At 53.8% G+C, this 27,498-nt stretch overlaps 4 protein-coding genes across 5 annotated transcripts; 2 read left to right on the top strand and 2 right to left on the bottom strand.

The window, feature by feature from the left end:
• The first annotated feature begins 480 nt into the window (after positions 1-480).
• ALDOA (aldolase, fructose-bisphosphate A) lies at positions 481-4,930 on the top strand. The gene is made up of 9 exons (XM_080704712.1): positions 481-496; positions 1,794-1,926; positions 2,022-2,233; positions 3,306-3,360; positions 3,492-3,652; positions 3,991-4,074; positions 4,168-4,342; positions 4,467-4,666; positions 4,756-4,930. The coding sequence occupies exons 2-9, from the start codon at positions 1,815-1,817 to the stop codon at positions 4,849-4,851; spliced, it is 1,095 nt and encodes a 364-aa protein (XP_080560838.1). The 5' UTR covers positions 481-496; positions 1,794-1,814; the 3' UTR covers positions 4,852-4,930.
• A 4,005-nt stretch (positions 4,931-8,935) lies between these two features.
• On the top strand, positions 8,936-19,066 carry PPP4C (protein phosphatase 4 catalytic subunit; the record flags this gene model as incomplete). Its single annotated transcript, XM_080702675.1, has 9 exons — positions 8,936-8,975; positions 9,191-9,354; positions 16,230-16,281; positions 16,757-16,807; positions 16,957-17,058; positions 17,591-17,764; positions 17,850-17,976; positions 18,666-18,855; positions 18,937-19,066. Exons 2-9 carry the CDS (start codon positions 9,257-9,259, stop codon positions 19,064-19,066), a joined length of 924 nt encoding a protein of 307 aa, XP_080558801.1. The 5' UTR covers positions 8,936-8,975; positions 9,191-9,256.
• A 996-nt stretch (positions 19,067-20,062) lies between these two features.
• Positions 20,063-24,070, bottom strand: TBX6 (T-box transcription factor 6; the record flags this gene model as incomplete). The annotated part of the gene is made up of 8 exons (XM_080702802.1): positions 23,696-24,070; positions 23,379-23,613; positions 22,279-22,546; positions 22,026-22,172; positions 21,879-21,949; positions 20,618-20,691; positions 20,359-20,542; positions 20,063-20,276 (listed from the first exon to the last, which is right to left on the bottom strand). The coding sequence occupies exons 1-8, from the start codon at positions 23,811-23,813 to the stop codon at positions 20,063-20,065; spliced, it is 1,311 nt and encodes a 436-aa protein (XP_080558928.1). The 5' UTR covers positions 23,814-24,070.
• Positions 24,071-25,272: 1,202 nt separating this feature from the next.
• On the bottom strand, positions 25,273-27,498 carry YPEL3 (yippee like 3; the record flags this gene model as incomplete). 2 transcript variants are annotated; one of them, XM_080703353.1, is made up of 4 exons in its annotated part: positions 25,273-25,362; positions 26,803-26,911; positions 27,126-27,169; positions 27,268-27,498. In XM_080703353.1, the coding sequence occupies 4 exons, from the start codon at positions 27,496-27,498 to the stop codon at positions 25,273-25,275; spliced, it is 474 nt and encodes a 157-aa protein (XP_080559479.1). The 2 variants fall into 2 exon arrangements, with proteins under 2 accessions (XP_080559479.1, XP_080559480.1); XM_080703354.1 differs by lacking the exon at positions 27,126-27,169 and having other exon boundaries at positions 27,268-27,341.

Genomic DNA, 27,498 nt, shown 5'->3' on the forward strand with positions numbered 1-27,498 from the left:
CCCGCACCGCTGCCGGGAAGCCGTGCCGGGCCGGCGGGGCAGGGGCCTCGGCACTGGCCGCCCCGGCCGCCCGGTTCCGCGCCCCGGCGTCCGCCCGCGGCCTCCGGCTACCCGCAGCCAGGGGGGCCCCGGCCGCCCCCGGCCCCCGCGCCTGGGCTCCCGCTGAGCCGCTGAGTCACGGGCTCGGGCGCGGGGGCCGGCGGGGAGGGCCCGCGCCCCGCGGGATGTGGCCCGAGTCACGTCCGACGCGCGGCGGGGAGGAGGCGCCGCTGCTCGCCCGCCATTGGGCGCCCGGCCCGGGGAGGCGCGACCCCGGCGGGGGCGGAGCGCCGCCTTTAAAAGGCCGGCCCGCCCCGCCCGGCGCCCCGCGCGTCAATCGGCCCCGTTCCGCTCGGAACGCGCCGCCGAACCCGGTGCTGGTGACGCCGCTCGCGTTCGCCCGCAGCCGCCGCCAGCCGCCGCCGCCGCCGCGCACCCAGCCCGCCCTCCCGTCCAGGTGAGCGCCCGCCGCGGGCGGCCGGGCCCCAGGAGGGCTCGGGGCGGAGGAGGGGGCGGGCGCGGCCGGAGCCCCTGCCCGGCCCAGCCTGGCCTCGCGGCCCCGCCTCGCGCGCCCGGCCCCGGCCCTCCCGAGCTCGCGGTCCCTGAGTGCTGCGCCACGCAGCGACTCGGCGCTGAGTCATGGCGGGGGAGGAAGCCGATGGGAAGGAGGGCCATTCTCCCACCCCTGTTTTTGCAGGTACCCCGGGTACAGAGAATTAGGGCCCCTTTGCCTCTGCAAAGATCCGAAAGGCAGCCAGGGGTCGGGGCAGCTCAGTACTGCCTCGCGCAGTGGGGCGGGGGGAGGCGTTCCGCTCGGGGAGACGGGCCCAGGCGCCGCTGCCGCGGAGGGGAATCCCTCGGCCGCGCTGGGTGACCCGTTAACACTTTCCCTGTCTTTTCTTATCTTGTGACCTTGATTCTGAGCCTGGAACAGCTGCAGCCGTGTGAACAGACAGGAGCATTTTTCAGGGAAGGGGTGGGGCGCTCGCCTCTCCTCCACTTTCTCTCCCTGTATGAGCAGTGAGAATGGGGAACCTTTCCCCTTCCCCACCTCGGGCTGGGCTGGCCCTGCCCTTTCCTGGGCTTCTTATTGCCCACCTGCCTTTTTCCTAATACCCTTTTCCTAAACCCTCCCCTCTCCTGGGGGAGGGAGGCCTGACCTTGGGATGTCCTTCAAGCCTCGGAGCCTGGGCCGGCCCTGGGATCTTGGGTGGACGGGAAGGACACTCGGGACAGCAGGAGATCTGCGTGCTCATCTCAGATCTGGCCCTTAGGTTGCTGTGTGGCCGGAAGCACAGACCTTTCCCTTCTCTGGGCCCTTTAAGATGAGGGTTTTGGGCCCTCTGCCCTACTCATGACCTTTAAATTCTAAAATGCCTCGGTTCGGTTTTGTTTCTAGGCAAGGTGACCCCATGGCAAGGCGCAAGCCAGAAGGGTCCAGCTTCAACATGACCCGTCTGTCCCTGGCTCTGGCTTTTTCCTATCCCCCAGTTGCCAGTGGGCAACCCCACCCTCAGCTGGGCAACACCCAGCAACAGACAGAGTTAGGAAAGGTACAGGAGGAGGCAGGCCTAGGACAGGGAAGTCGGGTGTAAGGGAGAGATCGGGACAGGAAGTGCCCAGGACCTGCCCGGGTGTGGGGCAGGGGAGGTAGGGAGCCATGGCCCTGACCTCCAGGGAAGGGGCCCTGTTCATTGGGAAAACACGGCAAGACCCATCTCACCACCCCTCCCCCATCTGTCTCCTCTACTTAGGAATTTGCAGCTGCCAGCACCATGCCATACCAATATCCAGCACTGACCCCAGAGCAGAAGAAGGAGCTGTCTGATATCGCTCAACGTATTGTGGCTCCGGGCAGGGGCATCCTGGCCGCAGATGAGTCCACGGGTGCGGTGCGGTGCGGGCAGGAGACCGAGGGGAGGAGGGCCTAGGGTTTTTGAGTGGCAGTTGACCCCCTCCTTCCACATAATGTACCCTTCCAGGAAGTATTGCCAAGAGGCTGCAGTCCATTGGCACTGAGAACACCGAGGAGAACCGGCGCTTCTACCGCCAGCTGCTGCTGACGGCTGACGACCGTGTGAATCCCTGCATCGGGGGTGTGATCCTCTTCCATGAGACCCTCTACCAGAAGACTGACGATGGGCGTCCCTTCCCCCAAGTTATCAAATCCAAGGGTGGTGTCGTGGGCATCAAGGTGAGGGGACAGGGCCTCAGGATATAAGACTGGAGATGGATGGGGAGGCAAGGGATGAATGCTGGGTTGGAGGACTAGAGACTTGGGTGGGATCTTGGGTACCACAGACTTCTGATACTTACTTAGCACTTTAGAGATCAAACTCATAGCCTCTGGAATGCTAGGCGAGAACTTTACCACGGGACCACACCCCATAGTGTGTGGTACTGAGGATGGAACCCAGGGGCTTTCTACCTCTGGGTTACACTCCCAGACCTAATTTTATATTTTATTAGAAACAGGGTCTCACCAGGAGGATCATGGTTTGCGGACAGCCTCAGCTATTTAGTGAAGCCCTGTTTAAAAAAAAAAAAAATAGGCAGGGGGTGTAGCTCAGAGGTCGAATGCCCCTGGGTTCCAGCTCCAGCCCCCCCCCAAAAAAACAAACAAACAGGGGTCTCACTAAGTTGCTGAGAGCCTAAGTAGCTGAAGCTGGCTTCGAACTTTGCGGTTCTCCTGTTTCAGCCTCCCAAGTGCTGGGATTACAAGCATGGGCCACCACGCCCGGCTCATAGCTAGCATTTTTAATCTAGTGAGGCCCTCTACAACTTGGTGAGACCCTGTTTCAAAATTAAAAAGCTGGGTACAGTGGCACACACCTGTAATCCCAGTACTTGGGAGGCTGAGACAGGAGGATTGCAGATTCAAGGACAGCCTCAGTAACCTTGTGAGGCCCTTCACAACTTAAGTGAGGCCCTCTTTTAAGATAAAATATAAAATAGGGCTGTAGCTCAGAGGTAAAATTTCCTTGGGTTCAATCCTGAGTAACACAATAAATAAATGGATAAACACAACAAAACAGTGCTAAAGGTGTACCTCAGAGGTAGAATACCCCTGGGTTCAATCCCCAACTCCCCCCCACAAATAATAGTATCCCAGTGTAGATTGCTTCAGAGGACTCGATACTATAACTAAGTGGAACTATTTGCAAGCCCAGGGAGGCCACAGGAGAGAGAGGTGATGCTGGGGAAGAAGGGAGCTCTGGAGGAGGGGGAGAGGGGCGCTAGAGGTCATTGCCCCATCCACCCAACAGGTAGACAAGGGTGTGGTACCCCTGGCGGGAACGAACGGCGAGACCACCACCCAAGGTGAGGATTGTTTGGTTCTTCCCCTCCCAGCCCGATCCACCCAGGCTGGTGCCCGTCTCTGGTGCCGGAGTGAGCAGAGGCATAGCCCTCACCCACACACACCATGGTCTGACCCTCCCTCTTCTCCTCAGGGCTGGATGGGCTGTCTGAGCGCTGTGCCCAGTACAAGAAAGATGGAGCCGACTTTGCCAAGTGGCGTTGTGTTCTGAAGATTGGGGAGCACACCCCCTCAGCCCTCGCCATCATGGAGAATGCCAACGTCCTGGCCCGTTATGCCAGCATCTGCCAGCAGGTGGGACTGTAGGTCCCCAGTAGGCCACCACCCACCTCACTCTGTTCCAGTGTGGGCTAGCTCGCCATCCCTCTGCCCGGATACCTACCTCCCCCAAAGCAGCTGTTCCCGATACCCACCAGGCATCATCCTCGCCTGGTGGAGGACGCTCTGCGAGGCAGAGGGCGGAATAGGGATTGTGTGGGCAGATCTGAGATGTCTGTCGCCAGTAATCCACTGACAGCTTTGACACCAAGAGTCCCTACATCATCAAGATAAGATCCTGGCCAACGCTGTGGAAGCTGTAGGTGGGGATCCAGGTTAGGAGGCCTCACGGCTGCCCTGTCCTTCTTCAACAGAATGGCATCGTGCCCATTGTGGAACCTGAGATCCTTCCTGATGGGGACCATGACTTGAAGCGCTGTCAGTATGTAACTGAGAAGGTAGGTTCCCTGTCTGCCTGGCCAGTGCAGGGTGGCGGCTGGGCAGCTGGGCCTAATTCTGGACCCATTGCACTCTGGCCCTGCCTGCTGTAGGTGCTGGCTGCTGTCTACAAGGCTCTGAGTGACCACCACATCTACCTGGAAGGCACCTTGCTGAAGCCCAACATGGTCACCCCGGGCCATGCCTGCACCCAGAAGTTTTCGAACGAGGAGATTGCCATGGCAACCGTCACTGCGCTGCGCCGCACAGTGCCGCCCGCTGTCCCTGGTGAGGCCTACCTCCTCTTGTGCCCACAGCCCGGTCTGTCTGCTTTCCCAGGCATTTCCAGGGGCTCCTCCCAGTGCCCTGTCTCTACTTAAGGCCCTCCCCCTGCCTCCGCCCTTGTTTTTAGGAATCACCTTCCTGTCTGGAGGACAGAGTGAGGAGGAGGCATCCATCAACCTCAACGCCATCAACAAGTGCCCGCTGCTGAAGCCGTGGGCTTTGACCTTCTCCTATGGCCGAGCCCTGCAGGCCTCTGCTCTGAAGACCTGGGGCGGGAAGAAGGAGAACCTGAAGGCTGCCCAGGAAGAGTACATCAAGCGAGCCCTGGTAAGCGGGGGCAGAAGGTCGTGGGGTGCCGGGCTGACGGGAGGGCTCTGAGAAGACATCTTCTCACTTCAGCTCCTCTCCCCTCCTAGGCCAACAGCCTCGCCTGTCAAGGAAAGTACACCCCAAGTGGTCAGGCCGGGGCTGCAGCCAGTGAGTCCCTCTTCGTCTCTAACCATGCCTACTAGGCCAAGGCGTTCTAAGGCTGCCCCTCAACACTCCAGGCCCGGCCCTGTCCACACTCACTCCTGAAGAGGGCGCCTCATCGGGGCTGCAGGCTCTTTCCCAGCACTCTTGCCTCCCTCGTGATTTTGGTGTGTGGTGTTGTCTGTGTAAGCTAACTCCATCGTCCCTTCCAGCCCACTGCCAATAAACAACTATTTAAGGGGGAGTCTGTGTCCATGTCTTGAAGCCTCTAGGTCAGGGTGGGCTTGGGGAGGTGGCTGAGCCCAGATGAGGAAAGAGCCCTTGAGTACATCTGTCTTGGGTAGACAGAGCCCCTTGTGAAATTTTCTGCTAGACATCGGTGCTCCATCAGATAGGGCTTGGGGAATGCAGGTGTTACCTGCTCAAGTCGTAGGAGGCTCACGTTGAGGCTCAAAACTCAAGGGTGTAGAGAGATCCTGTGAAAAACTATGAAAGCCGAGGTTTTCTGAGTATTAGGAGCCAGGTAACATAATAGGTGTCCTATATCAGTAGGTGCTGTTATTCCCAACTTATGCTTACAGTTATCTTGCCTAAGATTGTACTGTTTCTTGATGGAAATAGGATTTTTATTTATCCTGTACTGGGATTGAACCTATTTTACCTCTGAACTACATCTCCAACTTTTAAATTTTATTATTATTTTTTTGTTACTAGGAATGGAACCCAGGAGCTTTCTACCTCCGGGCTATACTCTCACATCTATTTTATATTTTATTTGTTTTTATTTATTTTGATCTATTTTTTGTGGGTTTGGGGATGGAACCCAGAGGCATTTGCCCTCCGAGCTACTCCCCCTACCCAATTTTTTATTCTTTATTTTGAAACCGGGTCTCACTGAGTTGCAGTGAGACCGCAAACTGCGATCCTCCGGTCTCAGCCTCCCAAATGCTGGGATTACAAGCGTGCGCCACCACACCCGGCTTTATATTTTATTTGGAAACAGGGTCTCACTAAGTTGCTGAGAGCTTCACAAAATAGCTGAGGCTGGTTTTGAACCCACAGTCCTCAACCTTCCAAGTATTGGGATTACAAGCATGCACCACCATGCCCGGCCAGCTTTTTTTTAAAAGTTTATTTTTGTGGTACTAGGGACTGAAGCCCAAGGGCATTCTACCTCTGAGATACACCCCCACCCCTAGTTTTATTTTGAAACTGCAATTTTGTCTCAGCCTTCCAGGAACTAGAATTACAAGTCTGTGTCACCATGCTCAGCTTCTAAAAATCCATTTTCTAATACCATCTCCTGTTAGGATGGGGTAAAAGAAAGTTCAATAGTAGCCAGTCATGCTGGTGCACGCTTGTAATCCCAGCATTTGAGAGGCTGAGACAGGAGGATTGCAGTTTGCCGACAGCCTCAGCTACTTAGGCCCTTTGCAACTCAGACCCTGTTTCAGAACAAAGAAAACAAAATAGAGCCGGGTGTAGCTTGGAGGTAGAATGCCCCTGGGTTCCACCCCCAGTACCACACACACACACACAAAAGTTCAATAGTGAAGATTAAGGAGCTATGCATTACATTTACTGTTTCTGGAGGAGCACAGGTTTGAAGTCAGCCTCAGCAACTTAGTGAGACCCTGTTTTGCCGGGCGTGGTGGCGCACTCTTGTAATCCCGCACTTGGGAGGCGGAGGCAGGAGGATCTTGCAGGTTTGAAGCCAGCGGCACTGGCTTGAGAGACCCTGTTTCCAAATAAAAAAGTATAAAAATAGGTCTGGGAGTGTAACCTGGAGGTAGAAGGGTTTCCAGGAACCCCAGTACCACCAAAAAAAAAAAAAGAGAGAGAGAGAGAGAGAGACCCTGTTTTAAAATAAAAAGGGCTGGGGCTATAGCTTGGAGGTAGAATACCCCTGGGTTCAATCCCCAGTACTACTGAGAGTGGGGTTGATGAAGAAATGGCTTTTTAATATCCTTTGAACTGTGGAACTCCTTGGGAGAACCTGGAATCTCTCACATACCCCCGCCCTCACCGCCCCATGCAGATAAATACAGAAGCTCAACTGCAGAGCTCTGGTTCCAGGTTAAGAACTGAGCCTCTGTAGCTGCTGCATTCCTTGAAGCCAGAAAGGGTTCCCACACTTAGCTCTGGACCATACCTTGAATCCTTGCTTATCACCCTGTCTTGGGTACACCAGTAACTACACCAGGTCATAGCTGCTGCAGACCCCAGGCATAACTAGGGAACTGGCTGTACTGCCATTTCCATAGTTTTCTGTGCCCTCCTCACCACCCCTCCTATCCTGGTATGGGCTCTCTCCATTTTGAGCTTGTCTCAAGAAAAAGATCTTGACCTTTCTGTCTGATTTCTCTGGATCTACTGAAGGAATTCAGTATTTGTTACCCACATAGAACTGACTGATCTAGAAACTTCTAGGGAGTTTATTTTTTTATTTTTTTTGTGTGTGTGGTACTGGGGATGGAACCCAGGGGCATTCTACCTCCAAGCTACACCCCCTGCCCTATTTTTTACTCTTTATTTTGAAATCGGGTCTCACTGAGTTGCAAAGGGCTTCACTAAGTAATAGCTGAGCCTGGCTGCGAATCTGCAATCCTCCTGTCTCAGGCTCCCAAAATGCTGGGATTACCCAAATGCTAGGATTAGAATCCATGGACCACCACACCCAGCTTTCATAGGGAGTTTTATTTTTATTTTTGTGGGTCTGGGGATGGAACCCAGAGTCATTTGACCTACAAGCTACATCCCCTGCCCAGTTTTGTATTCTTTACTTTGAAACCGTCTCACTGAGTTGCAGAGGGCCTCACTAAGTAGCTGAGGCTGTCCATGAACTGTGATCCTCCAGTCTCAGCCTCCCAAATGCTGGGATTACAAGCGTGTGCCACCATGCCCGGCTCTCATAGGAGTTTTAAAATGTAGCCCTTTCCTTTCTGTCTGCATATTTGCATCTATTGCCTACAACCCAAACAAGCTGGGCGGGGAGGTGAGGCTCAGCAGTAGAGCATGTGCAAGGCCCATGCGTCCATCCCAGGCCACTCCCCCAAACAAAAAATCCTTAGTACTCAAAACTGGCTTCACTTCTCTGCCTAGGCTCACTCAACTCTGGGAAACATCTGAAGTACATACAGCAAATAAAAACTGAAGGTCAAGTAGATGGGGAAAGTACATTCCAAAAGGGAGCATAATGTGTAAAGGCACAGAGACAAGAAAGACTGTTTAAAGATCGATTGCTTGCTCTGCCTGCAGGAAGATTAGAGAAGCAGAAGACTGTAAGTGCCAAATTGGATAGTGTCGGTCTTTTTAACTGAGTGACAATCTGAGGAAACTAGAACCCAGAACACACCATTTCTGGGTTCTAATTTCAACCTACCTTGAAATTTGGTTGCAAATTTGTCTCAAACTCCAAATTATTAGCTATGCAACCATGAAAAAGTTACTTAACCTCTCTGAGCAAGTTTCTCTTAAAAAAGGAATAAAACTTCCAGGCAATAAAAAACTGAGTGTCAGAGGGATGATTCTGGAATCAAGGGAGCGTGTGCTGAGGCAGGATTGGTGTGGGAAAGGTGGGTTCCTTTCCGCCCCAAATTTTGGAGCTTCTCACTGGCAAAGATTCCTTTGGGGCAGTGGGAAGAGATTTGGGACTTCTTCATCCACTTATTGGCTGTTTTACTATACCAGGCCTTATTCTAAGTACTAGAGCTGCAGTAGTGAGTAAGGCAAAGTTTTATCCGACAGGATTGTAGTGGGGGAGTAAGACTAAAATAGGTAAACAAAAATTTGTAAAACGTGTAAAGTGACAGGGCCTAGCGCCAGCTCAGCCTCCGCCGATTTTCCTTTCTGAAATGGGAACGGGAACGGTCGCGTCCCTAACAGGCCCCGCCCGCGCCGGGGAGCGCCAGCCCGCAGTCGCCCCGCCCGCGGCCCGGGACGTCGGCCTCCTCGGCTCCCCATCCTCCGCCTCGAGACGCGGCGATCCGCCCGCGAGGCGGGCGCGGGAGGAGCGTGTATGACGTCACATCCGGCGCGCGCCGGAACTGGCCTCCCTTTGCTTCCGCGGCGGGGCCGGAAGTGGAAGCGGCGGCGGCGGCGGCCCAAAGCGAAGGGAAGGAGGGAGGCAGGGAGTCCGACAGCCCGAGCCGGAGTCGCAGCGGCGGTAATAGTCCGAGACCCCTCTAGGCCACCGTCCTTAGCGCGGGGCCGCGGGGTTCGACGGGAGTTAGCGGGGGGCGCGGCCAGGGCGGCGGGACGCTGGGGGCTCCCGGGCCGATGTGAGGGGAGACGGGGTGGGGGGGCGAGCCAGCCCCAGAATTGAGTCGCCCCCCCGCGCCTCGTACGGACAGTGACCCGCCGGCTCTTCCCCTTTCTCAGGAGACCCCTGTGCGGTGCGGAGGGGGCGGCGGCCCCGACTCTGACCCGCGCCGGGGGGGGTGGGCCATGGCGGAGATCAGCGATCTGGACCGGCAGATCGAGCAGCTGCGGCGCTGCGAGCTCATCAAGGAGAGCGAAGTCAAGGCCCTGTGCGCTAAGGCCAGGTGAGCCCGGCGGCCGCTCGAGTTCAGGCCTGGGGCAAACTCTGCTGACAACTTGGGGCTCGCCCCATCCTGGAAGCTCTCCCGGAGAACAGAGTAGGGCCACTTCCCTCGAGGAACAACTAGCTTGTTAGCGGAGGAGAGACGTGGATAAGGACACTTGAAAGCATTGGATGCGTTTCCAGTGGAGTAAGAGAGTTACAGGAAGTACTTGGGAAAGTAAACTCATCTGGGGGCGAACAAAGAAGGCTTCTTGGAGGGGTTGAGCTTTGGGAACAGGCCTTCAAGATTAAGGCGGTGTAAAGTGTTGGGGAAAACAAAAGTTCAAGGCAGGAAAACAAGACCCCCGGCTTATAAAATTCTCTTTATCCCAACAACAACCCTTAAAAGGAGGTGGTATTGTCCCTATTCTACAAGAGAGGACTTTCATGTTCAAAGTTATCAACAAGTAAGGAATGGAGTTTGAAGGTCACATCCTGACCTTTTTCAGGCCTTAATGAGACAAGATAGAGTTGAATTGCTCTCATATTCAGCATGGGAGTTTAAGAAATTGTACCAAATAAACTAGAGGAGAATTAAGCATGACATGGAAGGAGGCCCAACCTAGATTCTATGGGAAATAGAGTGATGTAGCCTGCTTAAGAGTCCAGGTTGCACTGGGTGTGGTGTTGCACGCTTTAATCCTAGTGTTTGGGAGGCTGAGACAGGAAGATCACAGGTTTGAGGACAGCCTCAGCAGTTTAATGGGGCTCTCAGCAACCAAGTGAGATCCTGTTTCCAAATAAGAAATAAAATCTGTCTGGGGTTATAGCTCAGAGGTGGAATGCCTCTAATTCCCAGTAAAATACACACATATATACAGAGTCTGGATTTTTTAATCTGATCACTCTAGATTTGAATCTGAGTTCTGCCACTTACTAGCTCTGACAGTGGGGTGTCTGGTGCTCAAGTATCTGCCATGTGGAGATGATTATACTTAAATACAGTGGTTGTGAAGATTTGTTCAGTGAATTAGTGCTTGAGGTAAACTTGGCATAGTGTTTTGACACCGTAGATGCTCTACAGTTTCTAGGGGGTGGTGTTATTACTGTGTAAAAAGGGCGGTGATGATCTGGGCTGAAATCATCAAGGGAGGCTTCTGAAAGAAGATGGGCCTTGGAGGATAAAGATAATTTGGTTAGTTGATGGGGCAGGGCCATGAGGTAGGGCATTCCAAGTGAGATGAGAGTGGGAATGGGGGCCCTGAGACATGTGGGCAACAGTCCAGGAGATGTTATTACCTGCCTCCTTTGGGGAATTGTTTACCTGTGGCTTCTGCCAATTGAAGAATTGTAGAAGAACTAGAGAATTCCTTTGTTTATTGAGGAGTAGATCCACTAGTAGCCTAGCCCTGACTGGCAAAAAATTTATATCAACACACACACACACACACACACACACACACACACACACACACACTCACTCCTGTGAAGTTGGAATCATTTGTTCCATTTTATTGAACAGGAAGCTATGACTTCTAGAGTCCAGTGACTTAACTGAGGTCACCCAGTGAGGAAGTAGCAGGGCTGGATTCTAAGTCTGTGGCTCTAAGGCTCCTTGGTAGGCTCTGCCCCACACAGACAGACCCTGCAATCAGACAGGGCCTATATATGTTTGATGAACAGGTCAGGCTCCTTTAAAAATTCCTGTTTGGACTCTACTGTTTGACAGCTCAAGGAAATTTGCCTGCTGAGTATGGTAACACACAACCGTAGTCATAGCTACTTGGAAGGCTGAGCCAGGATGGTTATTTGAAGCTGGGCGGAGTGGCACACACTTGTAATTCCAGTACTTGGGAGGCTGAGACAGAAGGATGACAGGTTCGTAGCCACCCTCCGCTACTTAGTGAGGCCCGCTGCAACTTAGACCCTGTTTCGAAATAAAGAATAAAAAATGGGGCTGAGGGTGTAGCTCAGAGGTAGAATGCCCATGGTTTCAATCCCCAGTACCACAAAAAAAGGGGGAGGGGTATTTGAACCCAGGAGTTCAAGGACAGCCTGGGTAACAAATGGCCCATTTTAGAAAAAGAGAAAGAAAAGAAGAAAATCTTTCTGACCAAACCAGCTCTACCGTGTTTTTAGTTGACCCTTCTCTCTTGATCCAAATGACATTTTTAGGAACTTAAGCCATTTGCTGCTGGCACTATCGTTTTTTTCCTATAAGTCTTATCTCCCCCTCAGTATTTAGGTCAATGTGGTGATGGTGACAGATAACATCATCTTGGATAGCATGCTGGAATTTTCAGAAGAACAAAAATTTTGTGTGTAGCCTCTCTTGCTCCTTGCAGCAGCCCTGGAATGGGTAGGACAGAAGAAAGCATTTACTCCCTTTCACAAAAGGTCAAACTGAGTCTCAGAGTAGATATCTTGGCCCATGTCACACAGCTAGTTGGAGAGCAGTTTAGTTTTGGTGGTACTGGGAGTAGAACCCAGAGGCTTTCTACCTCTGGGCTATACTCCCAGACCTTTTTTTTAAAAATACATTTTATTTGGAAACAGGGTCTCACTAAGTTGCTGAGAGCCTCACTAAGCAGCTGAGGCTGGCTTCAAACCCGTGCGATCCTCCTGTCTCAGCCTCCCAAGCGCGGGGATTACAAGCGTGCGCCACCACACCCGGCTCAAGCAGTTTAGTTTTGGATCCAGGTCTTTGACTGTCCCCCTGGTCATTGATAGCCAGGCAGAGAGATTTATGTTTTGATAAGGGGAGTGACAGGCAACAGGGAGCTATGGAGGACTGAGGGGTGGAAAGGTCTTTTTCTGCTGAGGCTGAGATGGAGCTAGGAGACACTAGGCTGAGACCTGAGTTGGCCTCTGCTGTCCCAGACTCAGTATAAAAGAGGACAAACTTTAGCACTGGGCCGTGTCCCGGGACCCGTCAGGCCTTGACTGAGGCCAGGAGCGGCAAGAGCTTCAGCTTGCTCTGAGGGCACGTAGACTAAATCACACCTTTGAAACCACAGCGGCCTACAGTAGTCCGAACCAAAGTTGCTCCTGTTTAAAATATTAGCACATCAGAGCCGGACATGGCGGCGTACTTCCAGTACTTGGGAGGCTGAGATAGGAGGATCACAGGTTCGAGGACAGTTGCAGCAAATACTGTGACTCTCATCAACCTGGTGAGACCCTATTTCAAAATAGAAATAAGCCAGGCATGGTGGCACACGCTTGTAATTCCAGCATTCGGGAGGTTGAGATGGGTTCGTGGACAGCCTCAGCTACTTAATGAGGCCCTCCGCATTGGTGAGACCCCGTTTCAAAAAATAAAGACTAGAGCTGGGTGTGGTGGCGCATGCTTGTAATCCCCGTGCTTGGGAGGCGGAGACAGGATCGCACTGGTTCGGAGCCAGCCTCACTGGCTTAGGAGACGTTTCCAAATATAAAATAGGTCTGGGAGTGTAGCCCGGAGGTAGAAGGGCTTTCAGGAACCCCAGTACCACCAAAAAAAAAAAAAAAAAAAAAGAAGAAGAAGAAATAGGGCAGGGGGTGTAGCTCGGAGGTCAAATGCCTCTGGGTTCCATACTCAGACCTGCAAATAAAATAGGGCTGGGGGTGTAGCTTAGAGATAGAATCCCTTTGGGTTCAATCTCTAATACAAAAAAAATTAGTACTTTAGAAAAACAGTTTTTGAATTGAGTGGCTTTCAGTGTGAATTTCAGCTTTGTCACCATTACCAGTGTGACTCTAGTCAAGTTACTTCACCCCTGAGTTTGTTCACTTCTTGCTTCCTTCCTTTTTCCTTTTTCTTCTGGACTAGGGATTGAACCCAGATGTATCTTCCCTCCCTCCCTCCCTCCCTCCCCCCCCCCTCTTTTTTTTTTTTTTTTTTTTTTGGTGGTACTAGGTACACCCCCAGCCCTATTTTTTATTTTTATTTATTTATTTATTTATTTATTTATTTTTTGCAGTACTGGAACTGGAACCCAGGGGCATTCTACCTCCAAGCTACACCCCCAGTTGTATTTTTTTAATTTTTTGAAACAGGGTCTCACTGAGTTGCGAAGGGCCTCCTTAAGTAGCTGAGGCTGTCAACTATTGAACCGCGATCTTCTGGTCTCTGCGTCCAAGTGCTGGGATTACAAGTGTGCGCCACCACGCCTGGCCCTCTTTATTATTTTTATTTTTTTGAAACATGGTCTCACTGAGTTGCAAAAGGCCTTACTAAGTAGCTGAGGCTGTCCGTGAACTGTGATCCTCCTGTCTCAGTCTCCCAAATGCTGGGATCCCAAAAGCGTGCACCACCATGCCCGGCTTGAACCCAGGAGTATTCTACCTTTGAGCTGTATCCCAAGCCCTTTTCATTTTTTGTTTTAGAAACACTCTAAGTTGCCTAGAGTCTCACCAAGTTGCTAAGGCTGGTCTTGACCCTGCCATCTTCCTGTCTCAGCCTTTCAAGTACTAGGATTGTGGGTGTGTCACCTCTTTGAATTTCTGAAATCACTAGACTCCAGTGATATTCTGCATATCCAGGGACAGGACCCCGCCTGTGATAGGCACTTACTGAAGGAGTGTCAGCTGTGGAAGTAAAGGAGCCATTGAGAGTATATAGGGATGGCGATGTGTGCAGGTGACAGAGCTGGGGTTAGGACCTGGGCCTTGTTCCTTGACCACACTGGGGCCACACTGGCATTGAGGTGAGGTTTTACAGAGAGGAAGGGCCCTGCAGTGACTTCACTGGGTTTCAGGTTTTGTCTCTGGGTCTATGAAAGGGGGGCTAACATAAATTCTCAAATTGGCTCTTAAGTTCCATTTTAGCCACTCTCCAGCTTCATGACCTTGATCCTTCCACTTTTCTCTAAGCTTTGGTTTATTTATCAGATGAGGATGGAAAGAGCCTCTCAGTCTGTTGGAGAGGTCAGCATAAGCAGTTGATGTGGAAGGATGTTCACAAGGTGCAATACAGGTGGGAGGGCCCAACTGCTGTGCGGCCTCTTGGACCACCGCCAGTGCCGCCCCCTGTTTCAGAAACGAAGGCACACCTCCCCTGTGCCCCGTCATAGAGAGCACCTGAGAGACATACGTGAATCATTCTGTTCCCTGAGCTCAAAGAACTCAGTCTAGTGGGAAGAGACTGCCAGGAGGAAGAGCCTGAGTCCCTCCTGCATAAGAATAGCTTGGTTTAAAAAAAAAAAAAAAGAGCATGGTGTGGTGGCGCATGCTTGTAATCCCAGCATTTGGGAACCTGAGACAGGAGGTTCGCAGTTTATAGACAGCCTCAGCTACTACTTATGCCCTTTGCAACTCAGTGAGACCCTGTTTCAAAATAAAGAATAAAAAATAGGGCTGGGGGTGTAGCTTGGAGGTAGAATGTCCCTGGGTTCCATCCCCAGTACCAAAAGAAAAAAAAAAAAAAAAAAGCCAGGCATGGTGCCACACACTTTTTTATTTTTTATTTTTATTTTTATTTTTTGATGGTATTGGGGGTGGAACCCAGAGGCTTTCTACCTCCGGGCTATACTCCCAGACCTTTTTTATATTTTATTTGGAAACAGGGTCTCACTAAGTTGCTGAAAGCCTCACTAAGTAGCTGAGGCTGGCTTCAAACCCGTGCGATCCTCTTGTCTCAGCCTCCCAAGAGTGGGGATTACAAGCGTGCGCCACCACGCCCGGCTGCCACACACTTTTAATCCTAGTACTTGGGAGGCTGAAATAGGAGGATCGCAGGTTCCCAGCTAGCCTCAGCTACTTAGTGAAGCCCTGTTTCAAAATTAAGAATCAAAAAATAGGACTGCGGGCTGGGCGTGGTGGTGCATGCTTATAATCCCTGCACTTGGGAGGCTGAGACAGGAGGATCGCACAGGTTCGAAGCCAGCTTGGGCTACTTAGTGAGGCTCTTAGCAACTTAGTGAGACCCTGTTTTCAAATAAAAAAAATAGGTTGGGAGTATAGCCTGGAGGTAGAAAGCCACCAGTACCACCCCCAGTACCACCAAAAAAAAAAAAAAAAAATAGGGCTGGGGTGTAGCTCGGAGGTAGAATGCTGCTGGGTTCTATCCTCAATTACACACACACATACACCTCCAAATTAAAGCAAAGCCAGCAGGCCAGGCTTCCCTTGTTGACATTCATCTTTGTGACTGTGGCACCATCCTGCACCAACCCTGTGCTTCAGCTTCTGCATCTCCATGGAGATGACCTTAGTGCCTGTCTTTGAGGGTGGCTGTCGATGGCTCAGGTCCATGCGGGGCTCCTTACAGTCCTGGCCGTGATGTGAGCTCCACTAGTGCTATGCAAATTAGGAATCTGTAACTGCCAGATGATTTTATGTATTCTCACTCAAGTAGAAGTCAATTGCACTCAAAGGAAAATTTTAAAAAATCAAGTCCTCACTGTCTCTAAATAAATGTTGAAAACATAGGAACGGTGCTTTGTCTCTGAAGGTGCACCTGATGATTGTTCTGCCCAGGTCCCCCACCCTTGTCTTTGGGCAGTCAGCAAGAAAGGCCCTGTGCTTGTAGAGAGTGATGTCAGAGTGGTCCAGGGACAGTCTGGGAGTGCTCTGAGGGAACACGGGCGCTGCTGAGAGGGTGAGAAGACCTGCCTTCCAGGAGTGAGTACTGGATGCAGGAGAGGAAGCACCAGGGGTAGCAAAGGCTGGAAAAGTCCCAGCCTTACTAAGAAGGGCTGAACGCTGGGTGAGAGCTTGGACTTGTCCTCCTGGCAGCAGAGAGTCGTGGGAGGGTGTTGTGGGCCATGGTAAGCTGATCTTGGGGAAACTGCACACTTGGCTTCTGCCCCCTGGAGGTTCAAGGACCACCTCATGTCCTCCCCTCCCCCATAAAAAGGTCAGGAATTGGGCTGGGCTGGCCTGGCTGTGGTGACCCTGGTCTTATCCTGTCTCCAGAGAGATCTTGGTAGAGGAGAGCAACGTGCAGAGGGTGGACTCTCCAGTCACGGTGAGTAGCCTGGCTCAGCCTTTTAGGCACATGAACATTCCCATTAGCGGCTCCATGGGTCCACTCCTCATTCCTGTAGCCCCAGGTGTCTTTCCTCTCCCTCATCTTCAGAAATACCCCACTATAAGAAAGATATTGTGGGAATTTTGATTTATGGGGGATATACTTTTAGCCAGGGCAAGGGATCCTTAGTTTGGTGAGTGATTCTAGTTGTGTGGTTCTGTCAGTAACTGTACTCTGGGAATCTTGAGGGCAGTAGAGAAAGAAGGGCCAAGTCCTCCAGAGCTGTGGGTCTCACCGGGAAGGCAGCTCTGACTCCTGTCGTCGGTCTGGCATTCAGTGTGGGGTGGTGGGCGTCATCAGGGCAGGAGAGTGGACTTTGGGCTCTATGATGCAGCAGCATTGCCAAGAGTAAGGAAGCTCTCGGAAGCCCTTGTCCGCTGTGTGCATGCTGACATTATTTTCTACTTCCCAGGTGTGCGGTGACATCCATGGACAATTCTATGACCTCAAGGAGCTATTTAGAGTGAGTGTGGGGGAACACAGGAGGGTAATGTGGGGTGAGCAGAAGACCTGCTCTTTGAGAGCCAAGCCTTTACTTTGGCGTGTGGATGGGGTCTTTGCAGTGGGTGGAGACCACCTTAGGACCAAGCAAAACTTTCTCCCTTCCCCCAGGTGGGTGGCGATGTCCCTGAGACCAACTACCTCTTCATGGGGGACTTTGTGGACCGTGGCTTCTACAGCGTTGAAACCTTCCTCCTGCTGCTGGCACTTAAGGTGGGGACCCCTGACCTCTGGAGCCCAAAGCTGAGCCACCTCAGACCCACCTTTCTGTATCTTTGCTGCTCTTGTCTCTCCCCTCCCCCCACCTTGGAGCTGTGCTGCAGGTAGTGGACCCTTCTTGATCCAGGGACATCACCTGAGCCCTGGTGGGCATGCTAATAGGGCAGGCTCTAGGGGAGGGGAGAGGCGGCCGTGTTCAGGAAGTGCAGTCACTGGGGACAACCGGATTTGGTATTGTGGTGGGGAGAGGTGTATGGAGCCCGAGACCTCGAATGTCCCAGGGTCACTGCCTGCCCATGGGGGAGGAGCCTGGGTTTGTAGCTGATGGAAGGGGCAGGTTTGGTTCCTCTGGAGGAGGGTCTGGGGGCCTGTGAGGCAGATGGCACATGATTCAGGCAAGAGATGGCAGGAGTCTGGGCAGGGAGAGCAGTTGTGAGGACAGTGAGGCTGGCAGGCATGTGGAGGTTGCTGTGGGCAGGTGGAGAGGCGGAGCCTGGACCCATCCCTGCATACTGGCTGCCCCCAGGTCCGCTATCCTGACCGCATCACCCTGATCCGGGGCAACCATGAGAGCCGCCAGATCACCCAGGTCTATGGCTTCTACGACGAGTGCCTGCGCAAATATGGCTCAGTGACCGTGTGGCGCTACTGCACTGAGATCTTTGACTACCTCAGCTTGTCAGCCATCATCGATGGCAAGGTAGGCCGGCCATGGGACTCTCAGGTAGAACGAGGGGGGCCCTGCGCCTCCACCTCCCTTCCTCTGGTCTTGCTCTTCTCTCTAGATCTTCTGTGTGCATGGGGGCCTCTCCCCCTCCATCCAGACCCTGGACCAGATCCGGACGATTGACCGAAAGCAAGAGGTGCCCCATGATGGGCCTATGTGTGACCTCCTCTGGTCCGACCCTGAAGGTGAGGGTGGGCAGGTGGGGCAGGGCAGGCTGGCTCTACCTCTAGTTGTAGAGACTGATTGAAGCAAGTGCCTTGAGGGGGCAGGCAGGGCAGAGCTGGTGGTCGCCTGCTTCCATGCCAGCTGGCTGGGCCCTCCATGAGGAGCAGGCAGCGTGGATGGCAGAACGCTGAGCTCAGAGGGGCAGGAGGGTAGGGAGAGCTTAGGGCCGTTTGGGACAAAATCATTGGCTCCCTGCAGAGGGGGCTTCACAACCCAACAGCTTCACCAGAGGTCAGACCCACCAAAAGACGGCTCCCTCGCACTGGCCCCTGTGCTTTGTGGAACTGAGGGTTACAGCTGATCTGAGCACCAGTCCCCTCCGTCACTGCCACTTCCTGACCACCCTGTTAGGGCCTGGGGCGGCCGGGCAGCCCTGTCACACCGGTGCTGCGGCTTGATCATTATCAGTGCTCCCTTTCTCTCTCGTGTACCTGTCTGGACAGTAAGTCACGGTCACTGCAGTTATGAGGTGATCCCAGTCATACAGCATTCTTTCTCTGCGGATTTCCTGTCCTGTCCCCAAGAGCCCCCAGGACATACGCTGGCCCTGTGATCTTGCCCTGCAAGCCTCTGGTTGATTGGAGGGAGCAGTGGACACCCAGAGCAGCCCGAGGCCCTCCTGTCCCCATCCCTACCTTATTTGCCTCAGACACAACAGGCTGGGGCGTGAGCCCCCGCGGAGCCGGCTACCTATTTGGCAGTGATGTGGTGGCCCAGTTCAACGCAGCCAATGACATTGACATGATCTGCCGCGCACACCAACTAGTGATGGAAGGTTATAAGTGGCACTTCAATGAGACTGTGCTCACTGTGTGGTCAGCACCCAACTACTGCTACCGGTGAGCTAGCAGGGCCAGGAGGTCAGGGTGGTGGTAGGGACCCAGGCTGACCTGGTCCTAATTCTGCTGCCCTCCTTCCAGCTGTGGCAATGTGGCAGCCATCTTGGAGCTGGATGAGCACCTCCAGAAAGATTTCATCATCTTCGAGGCCGCTCCGCAGGAGACACGTGGCATCCCCTCCAAGAAGCCTGTGGCCGACTACTTCCTGTGAACCCTCGGCCCTGGGCCCTCCAACCTCTGGGCCTTGGACCACTGTGACTCTGCCTGCTCCCCAGTCGGAGGCTGGGCATATGGAGGGGCCGTTCCCAGTTCTGCTCTCCCCCCACGAGGGCGTTTCAAGGGTGAGGACTTTCTCTGGAAAGGTTTGGAGCCTTGGCTCCATACTCCTCCTCTCCTTTCCCTACTCGAACCAGGAGGTTTCCAGTAATTTTTTCTTTTTTTCCTTTTTTTTTTGGTTTGTTTTTAGATAAAAGTTTTGAGAAAAAAAAAAGAAAAAAATTCTAATAAAAGAAGAAAAATGATCTTGGAGTTTGTGTCAGGCTTGATTAGGGGTGAGCAGAGATGCTGGCCTGGGCCTGGGGTGGCCATCAGGACCTTGGCTGCTTGGGCCCTAATCCTCCCCATCCAGCCTTCCTTGATGCTGGGTAGGAGCTGGGTTCAGTTCTCATGCCTTGTTTAATTCTTAAATAGTATTAGGAGATTCAGATTTACCCCATTATTCTGAAGAGGAAGTGGGTCCGGAGGAGGTTGATTTACTTGGATGAAATCAAGCAGCTTCAACCTCGGCGATTCTGCGTCCTGGGTCTCCCCACAGTCTTGGTTTCTCCAGCCCCGCCCAGACCAACACCACTAGCCCAACATTTCCTGAGCACTGATGTCTTTTGAGTTTTATTAACAAAAATACTCTGAACCTGAGAACAAATTGGTGCGGTTGCACCGTGGATGGGGCCATTTGGCCAGGCAGAGCCTCTCGCCATTCACACCCAGGTGAGAGGTGAGCGTCAGGAGGGGAAGCTGGCCCCAGCTGGACTCCCAGCAGCCTGGCCTGGGCTTTGAAGCCAGAGGGGGTGGAGTAAAACCAAGGTGCGAAGTGGGGGGGCAGGCCCAAAACAGCCATTTGGCCTGGGGGATGGGGGGGTGAGGGGCTGGAGTGCTGGGGGAGGGGGAGAGGCTGTGATGGAAGATGAGGCTGAAGGGCCCTGTGTGCTCAGTACATTGGTTTGGAACCTACGTCCAGGTAACCCCCAGGCCCTGGGTACGGTAAGGGGAAGGGCCCCCCCTGAAGGAAGTGTGGGGCAAAGGATGCTGTGGATGGAGCTGCTGGGTACCCTGAGCCCCCTGTCCCAGGCTGCAGCTCCAGAAATGCAGCTGAATAGGGGGCTGGGCGCCCAGAGTCTGGAGTCTCAGGGAAGCTGGGGTTCCTGAAGTGGAAAGAGAGGTGTCAGAAGGGGAGAGGGTCCTCGCACCTGGGACAGCCCAGCCCTGTGCCCTGGTCCCACTTACCTGCTGGGCAGGTGACTGGGGACCCCATGGAAAGCTGCAGGGTGCAGGAGGTAGGCCTCGGCACTGGGGCCACTGCATGGAGCAGCTGCAGCAGGGGCAGCCTCCCGGGAAGCTGGGACCTGCTCTGCCTCTGCCTCACGGATGTCCCCACCCAAGGTGGAGTCACAGGGACCCCCTGGTGTATCTGGGAGAGACAAAGACAGGTTGGGTCAGGGAGGAGCCATCAGTTCTGACTCCATAACCTCGTGACAGTGCTCACCTCCACTCCCATAGGCCTCTGTGGCTACTGGCTCTGGGCCCCGAAGTTTCCTCTTCACACGGGCATCTCGCTCCCTGGGGAACAGTGATGATGGTGACAGCAGTGATTATGATGGTGCTAATGACACTTACCCAGGTGCCAGGCATTTTACCCAGACAGTTCACCCTCCCCTTTCAGGTAGATGCCACTCTGTACCCATTTTACAGGTGAGCTGAGGCCAGAGAAGGGATTAGAAGGCGGTAGGGTGGGGCTTTATCCCCCACTTGAACTTTTCAGTCTGTCCTACTATTTAGGGAACTCCTTCCCGAGCTGCAAGGCCTGGCCATGGTCTGACCAGCCCACCTCCCTCCACCCTGCCTCCTCCTCACATGCATAACATCCTTTTTTCCTCACTCAGATCAAGCATAACTTCCTCAAGGAAATTTATTAGGCTTTGACATTGGTCGAGTGAACCTTTGGTTCATCTCTGTCTCATCTGATGGCTCCCTGAGGCTCCCTGAGGGCAGGGGCTGCTGTCGGGGGCAGTACTCAGATGCCAAATCCTTGCTAAACTACTGTCCTGTTGAGCACTGCCTGGCTTCCCATCACCACCTGGATCGCCTCCTCACCACCCCACTCCAGTCGCGCTGTGGGCACGTCCTGCCCAGGGCCTTGCACATGTGGCTCCCACTCTGGCATGGGTTTCCCCAGATGTGCATCATGGCTCCCTCCCTCGCTTCCATCAGGTCTTCTCTCAGGGATCTAATCCTTCACCCCAGTCTTCTTAGAACTTCTCCCTAACTTACTTCTTGTTTACTTGTCCTCTCTATCCATTAGCAGGGCGGTTCCATGGTGAATATGCTTTGGTTTGCTTTGTTTACTGATGCATCTCCATTGCCTAGAACTGTGCCAGCTCACACAGTATTTGTTGCACCAGTGAATATGAATATAAAAATGGTTTTATTTCCCATTGTGCTCCTGATACCCAGCACAGTGCCTACACAGAGCAAGTGATGAATAAACATTGTTAGCCAGGTGTGGTGGTGTCATCCCAGTACTTGGGAGGCTGAGACAGGAGGAGCACAGGTTCAAGACCAGCCTCAAACTTAGCAAGACTCAGCAACGTAGCAAGACCCCCCTCTCCCGTTGCAAAAAACAAAATAAAAAGGGGCTGGGGTATATCTCGAAGGTAGAATACTCCTAGAGTTAATCTCTAGGGCCAAAAACAAATCAAATAAAGACCCAAAACAAAAACATGGTTGAAGGAGTGAACAATGCTCACCTCTTACAGTTCCTGCCATTCTCCCGGAAGCCTTTGGCAAAGGGGTTGGCTGCAATCTTCAGTTGTGTGATCTGCGGACACACAGCCAGGTCAAAGCTCCTGTGGGCTGGGCCGGGCGCCGCCACCCCTTCTAGCAGGGCCACTCACCCGTGGGTTCTGGTAGGCTGTCACAGAGATGAAGGTGGTCTCTGGGAAGCGGAAAGAGGCCACGCCCCCCCAGTGCTGGCTGCAAAGCTGGGCGGCTCTGACCAGGTGTATTCGGGGCTGGTACTTGTGCATGGAGTGCAAAATCAGCTGGGAAGGAAGAAATGGGGGTGACTCCGCACCCTGGGCCCCAGCCTTAGCTTTCTATCCAGCACTACCCCCAACCCCTATCTGGGAGTCCCAGTCTGGGCCTCACGTGGCCATGGGGGTCCAGCGTGCTGTTGGTGAGCTTGACGCGGTGGAAGGACACAGGTTGCCTCATCCAGTGAGCACCGGTGGCGGGCGAGTCAGGGTGAATGTAGACGCGGTCAGGCAGGCGGGGCTCCGCTTTGCCACTGGGCTCCCAGCGCCGGCCCTGCCAGCGGTAGCGGGCCCCATCCACTGGAACCACATCCAGAAAAAACAGGTAGCGGGCCTCGGGGTCCAGGCCAGTGACTGACACTCGGCAAGCCGGGAACATGCGCCTGCACAGGGGAGGAGAAGGGAGAGGCCTTGAGCTAGCTGCCAGCCAGAGGTGGCCCAGGACCCTAGCTCTGCCTGCAAAGCATCAAGGGAGGTGGAATTAGAACCCTGGGGCAGAATCTTGGGGCTGGAAGGCCCATTCCACCCATTTCACAAATGGGGAAATGGGACTGGTTAGGTGACAAAGCAGGTTAGGAGCAGAGTCTGGACTTCTGACGCCTTGCCCCTCAAATTCCATTTGCAGAAGCAGTAGCCACTAACTTTTCTTCCTGAAAATCTTGCCAGGTACCTCCTCCTCCCCACCTTGGTCTCCTCAACTGATCTCCATCACCAGATCCTGCAGCTGGAAAATTTGCTTTGGCAAACTCAAGGCTCTGCCTTCATTGGGGCAGAGGACTCATCGTGCTACGGCTTCCTTCCTGCTGTAGATATAAAGATCTCAACACAGGCCACACAGGGATCCCTGCCCTGCTTCTACTGAAATTACGAACTGAACTCTGATCCTGGCCAGGTTTCCCTGATCTTGGTCATCAGCTGGCTCTTGACTCCAGTCATAGTCTGAACCCTGATTCCAGCCACACACCTTGAGCCTGGCCCAGACTGACTATGATCTTTGATAGTCTGGCCCCTAAACCCATCCACTGATTCCAAAGCTGCCGTCACCTTTGCCACAATGACTTCTGATTCCATCCAGAGTCACCCACGCCCCAGGCTATAATGATGAGTGTAGGCAGAACTCTTACCCTGGAGAAGCCCCCTAACCTAGTCCTGTTGGAAGGAATGCTGGCTTTCCCAAGAAACCCCAGCAGGAACTCAGACCTGGCCAGCCCTCACCTGCCAGCTTTAGTGATGATCATCTCTGTCCCCACAGCGCTGAACTCCTTCCACAGCTCCTGGTTCTCCAGGCTCAAGCTGACCCCGGGGAGCGAGTGAAGAGCCTCTGCAGCTGGCGGGGCTGGCTCAGGGCCCAGGGAAGGGGGCAGAAGGGGCAGAGGTGGGGGAGCAGCCAGGGTGCGCGGGGCAGCCTCAATCCCAGAGAGGAAGCAATCCAGTTTGGGAGTGTCCAGATCTGAAGATGTGGGAAGAGTGAGGAGCCAGCCAAGGACCACAGCCTCCAAACCCTCGACCCAGGAGCTGGTCCCCTTGCTCACCCGGGTAGCGGTAGCCCTCTGCCAGAGCAGGGGGGAAGCTGGAGTCAGCCCCGGGCTGGGGGGGACCCAGACGATAGCCGGTCCCCAGGGAGGGGTACAACTCTCGCGGATGGTACATGTTGTATCCCCTTCTGGTTTCAGGTCACGCTGACTAGAATCCCCGGGTGCTGAGAGAATCCCCCTTTATAGCTCACAGCTCAGCCCCTTCCAGTCCCGGGATCACAGCCCCTCCCCTCTTTGGGGCCCTGGAGGTAGGCTAAAGTGGAGACCCCTGGGGCCTCGAAGGGGTCCAAGAGGGGGACCGGATACCTGGTACCTTCCTCTCCCCCTCCCCCCCTGGGCAGCTTCATTAGCCCCGACCCCCTGCCCCCTCATTACATAATTAACTCCTCGGCCTGATTGATCCCCAGGGCTCGGACTGGGACACAGTTTGGCGCTTCCGGCCAGCTGGTCTCTGTTCCCACGGTAGGGGGGGCACTCCAGCTAGGGATAAACTAATGGATAGGGGGCGGGGGTTGGTGTCTAGACCCTGGGACCCAGTCTGAAGTCCTGGCGGACCCCGGCACGCCAGACTTTCTAGGGGTGATCCCCACTTTTTCACTTAAAAGACTGGCCTTGGAGGGAAGAAGCATAACTGGAGGGAGAGTGCAGTGTTGCTGGCGTGCAGCCCGGGCTGATTACAAGGGGCACTGGAGACCTCCAGGGGTCCGCAGCAGACTGGACCCTGGGGTCCTCCCTGGCTCCTATTCTTAAAAAACCACTACCATCCATCGAGTTTCAAAAAGTTGCGGGTCACAAGTCTAGACAGTGTCTGACGTTTCGCGCAGGGTTGCCGGGAAAAGCCTGCGCTGTCGAACCCTCGGAACTACACTTCCCAGCAGGCCCCGCGCCGGGACACGCGCCGGAGAGACAGGCCGGCCGCGCAATGGCCGCTGGGAGTCGTAGTTGAGACCAGAAGCCGGAGGCGCGGCGGCTTCCCGGGGGAGCTGCCCCTAGGCGGCGGACAAGCACTAAAAGCCAAGAAGATGCAGATCAGCTGAGGTCAAGGCCTAGGGGGCCCGCACGGGCTCGACCATCTCCACCTACAGTGGAGACCAGCTTGGATGGCCGTGCCTACCAATGCCCTGCAGGGTCTATAGGGGCAAGAGTTTCCCCTTCCCGGATTCCACGCGAGCCTGGGCTCTCTCTCCGCTTCATTGTTTTATTATATACAAACGCTACAGAACGAAGGGAACAGACACGCGTGGGGTAAGAAGGGCCCGGTGGGAGAAGTTCAAAGGGCAGACGGTGCACTGGGGCCAAGAGAGCAGCACACAGGCCATATCTATGGGTCAGGCGGGACAGGAAGGGGTTAAAAACGAGATCCAAGCCAGCCAGATCGCAGGGAGGTGCGGGGGTGTCGTCCCCTTCTGATCTCCCCCCAAGGTCACAGTGCATGCAATAAAATATATATACAGAAGCTGGATCCTTCCTCTTCGGGGACCCTGAGGGTCCAGAGCTCCCTCCAGGCGGAGGGGAGCCAGCGGCGCCCCCTGGCGGCCAGGCCAGGTGGGCGCCACATGCGTCAGGAGCCAGGGTCAGTCCCAGCCGTTGTCTTTGATCATGTGGTTGAGTTCAATGATGTACTTCCCCTCTTTGTACTTCTGGCTGCTCTCAAAGGCCTGCTCCTAAAAGGAGGGGAGGGGCCGTCATCTCTGCGCGAGAGCTCTACCACAGGCTTAGGGGTTGGGGAGAGAAACTGACGGGCCTCATTTTACATACGAGGAAGCTGCCACCCAGAGAAGCCAAACTACCTGCCCACAGACACAGAGCTGCTAATTAGCAGGGTTGTGCTGACAGGCGGTAGATGGAACTCTAAATCACAAGTACTTTTTAAATGGTAATGCCAGCTCCAACTGAGAGGATAGGAAGTGCTTAAAAGATTGCATAGTCCAAGGTTGCAATCTAGTGGCCTGAGGGCCATTTCAGCCTACACATGGTTTTATCTGCACTGCAGAGAATTTAATAAAAATAACTTTTGGAGCTGGGGATATAGCTCAGTGATAGAGCACTTGCCTAGCATGCACAAGGCCCTGTGCTCGATGACAACACTGCAAAAACAAACTTTAAAAGACTGAACTATAGGCATACATACTCACTGCCATTTGCCCCAGTCTACTCCTCCCACCCCCTATCCTACACTATCTTTTTTTTACAGATTCACAGTATCTGCTTGACCTTGTTTATGGGAGGTCCAGAGAAGCCATGCCGCCTATCCAGAAACACACCATGAGTTTGTGGCAGGGCCAGAGGTGAACCCAGGTCAGGGCTGGCTGGCCGTGTCTGCGGGGCTGTGTACACAGAAGCACTCCAAGCAATGCCTGCCCAGTCTTGTCCCTGCAGATTTCTAAGAGCATCTTCCTTTGCTACATCTAATCTGATCCCTGTAACAATCTTGGGTGCCAGGTGGTGGCTTTCTCCTCCAATGAGAGATAAGGAAATGAGACTCGGGGTAGTGAAATCAGATCCTGGCAGCAGCGGTGGCACTAAGGGTAACGGAAAAGAAGGTCTGTGGACCCAGGTTCCATATTCCATGCTCTGGGGTCTTGGGCAACTTCTTCGATCCTCTGAATGACGATATATGCTGGTAGTAGAGGCTTTGGAGTTAAGACAAAACAAAAAACCCAACTAGGATTCTGGTCCCTATTATGATCAGTTGTGTGGTCTTGGGCAAGTTACTTAATATCTCTGGGTCTCCCTGCCTTCTTCTGAAAAATAGACATAGTAAATTCTACCTACAGAACTGTTTTAATAACCAAATGGGAGAATATATGCTAAGCACATTAACAGTGCCTGACATACAGGCATTCAACAAATGGTAATCCTGCATATCTCATCTCTCAAATAGGGATGCTAATGCCTGGGAGGGAAGGGATAGGTTCAGGGGGAAAAAATCCTAAAAGCCCTTGCAAGGTGTGAGAGAAGAGAGCATGGTCAAGGGGTGAAAAGACAGTCTGATTTCTCTGTGCTGGCCTATGCACTCTCAAGTTACCAGATGGCTCCTTGAAAGAAAGAGGTGATGTGAGGTCAGGTCAAAGGCTGGCTGGGGTCAGAGAGGGCCGACTCACATATTTCCAGCCCAAAGTGGTCTTGCAGTTCTCACAGTGGATGTCAGCGACAGCATGGAGGCCTGTCAGCAGCACCCGCTCCTCAGCTGGCCCGCAGCCCACATTCACCCTGTGGGGACATGGGGCAGCTCCAGGGAGGGTCCCACCATCACAGAGCCCCCGCCCCAAGCTTGGATCTACTGCATCTGTCTTTAGAAGCTAAGAGAGGGGTGCTCATGGTGTCCTGCCTGAACCAGGGGACTCTGGGAGTCTAAGCATGATGCCAGTGGCCACCGGTCACAACAGAGTTCAGGGGGGGGAAAGGAGGGAGGCCAAATACTCACACAGAGTTGAAGAGGTAGGCACGTCCCTGACTGCCCTGGAAGGACTAAAGGACAGGCAAGGAAGAGGAGTTGGGGTTACTGGTGGGGAGCTGCCAGACAGCCCCTCTGCTTCCCATTCCAGACCCAACCATGGCCTGGGTACCTTGGAGATGAGGTCGTCGTGGTTGGCCAGGTGAGCGCGGCAGTGGGCACAGCTATACCTTCGGTGACAGTCATCCAAATAGGCCTGAAACGTCTTGGGCTTTGAAATCCGCACCATGGCGGGGGCCAGGGGCAGTGGCCCCACGCGGGGAGCGGCCCACGGGGAGCAGAGGGAGCCCAGTGCCTGCCAGGGAGGGAATAGGTGGGCTGTCAGGACTCCAGCCACACACAT

This window comes from Muscardinus avellanarius (assembly GCF_963383645.1).
Source record: "Muscardinus avellanarius genome assembly, chromosome: 10".
In the NCBI taxonomy this organism is placed as follows: domain Eukaryota; kingdom Metazoa; phylum Chordata; class Mammalia; order Rodentia; family Gliridae; genus Muscardinus; species Muscardinus avellanarius.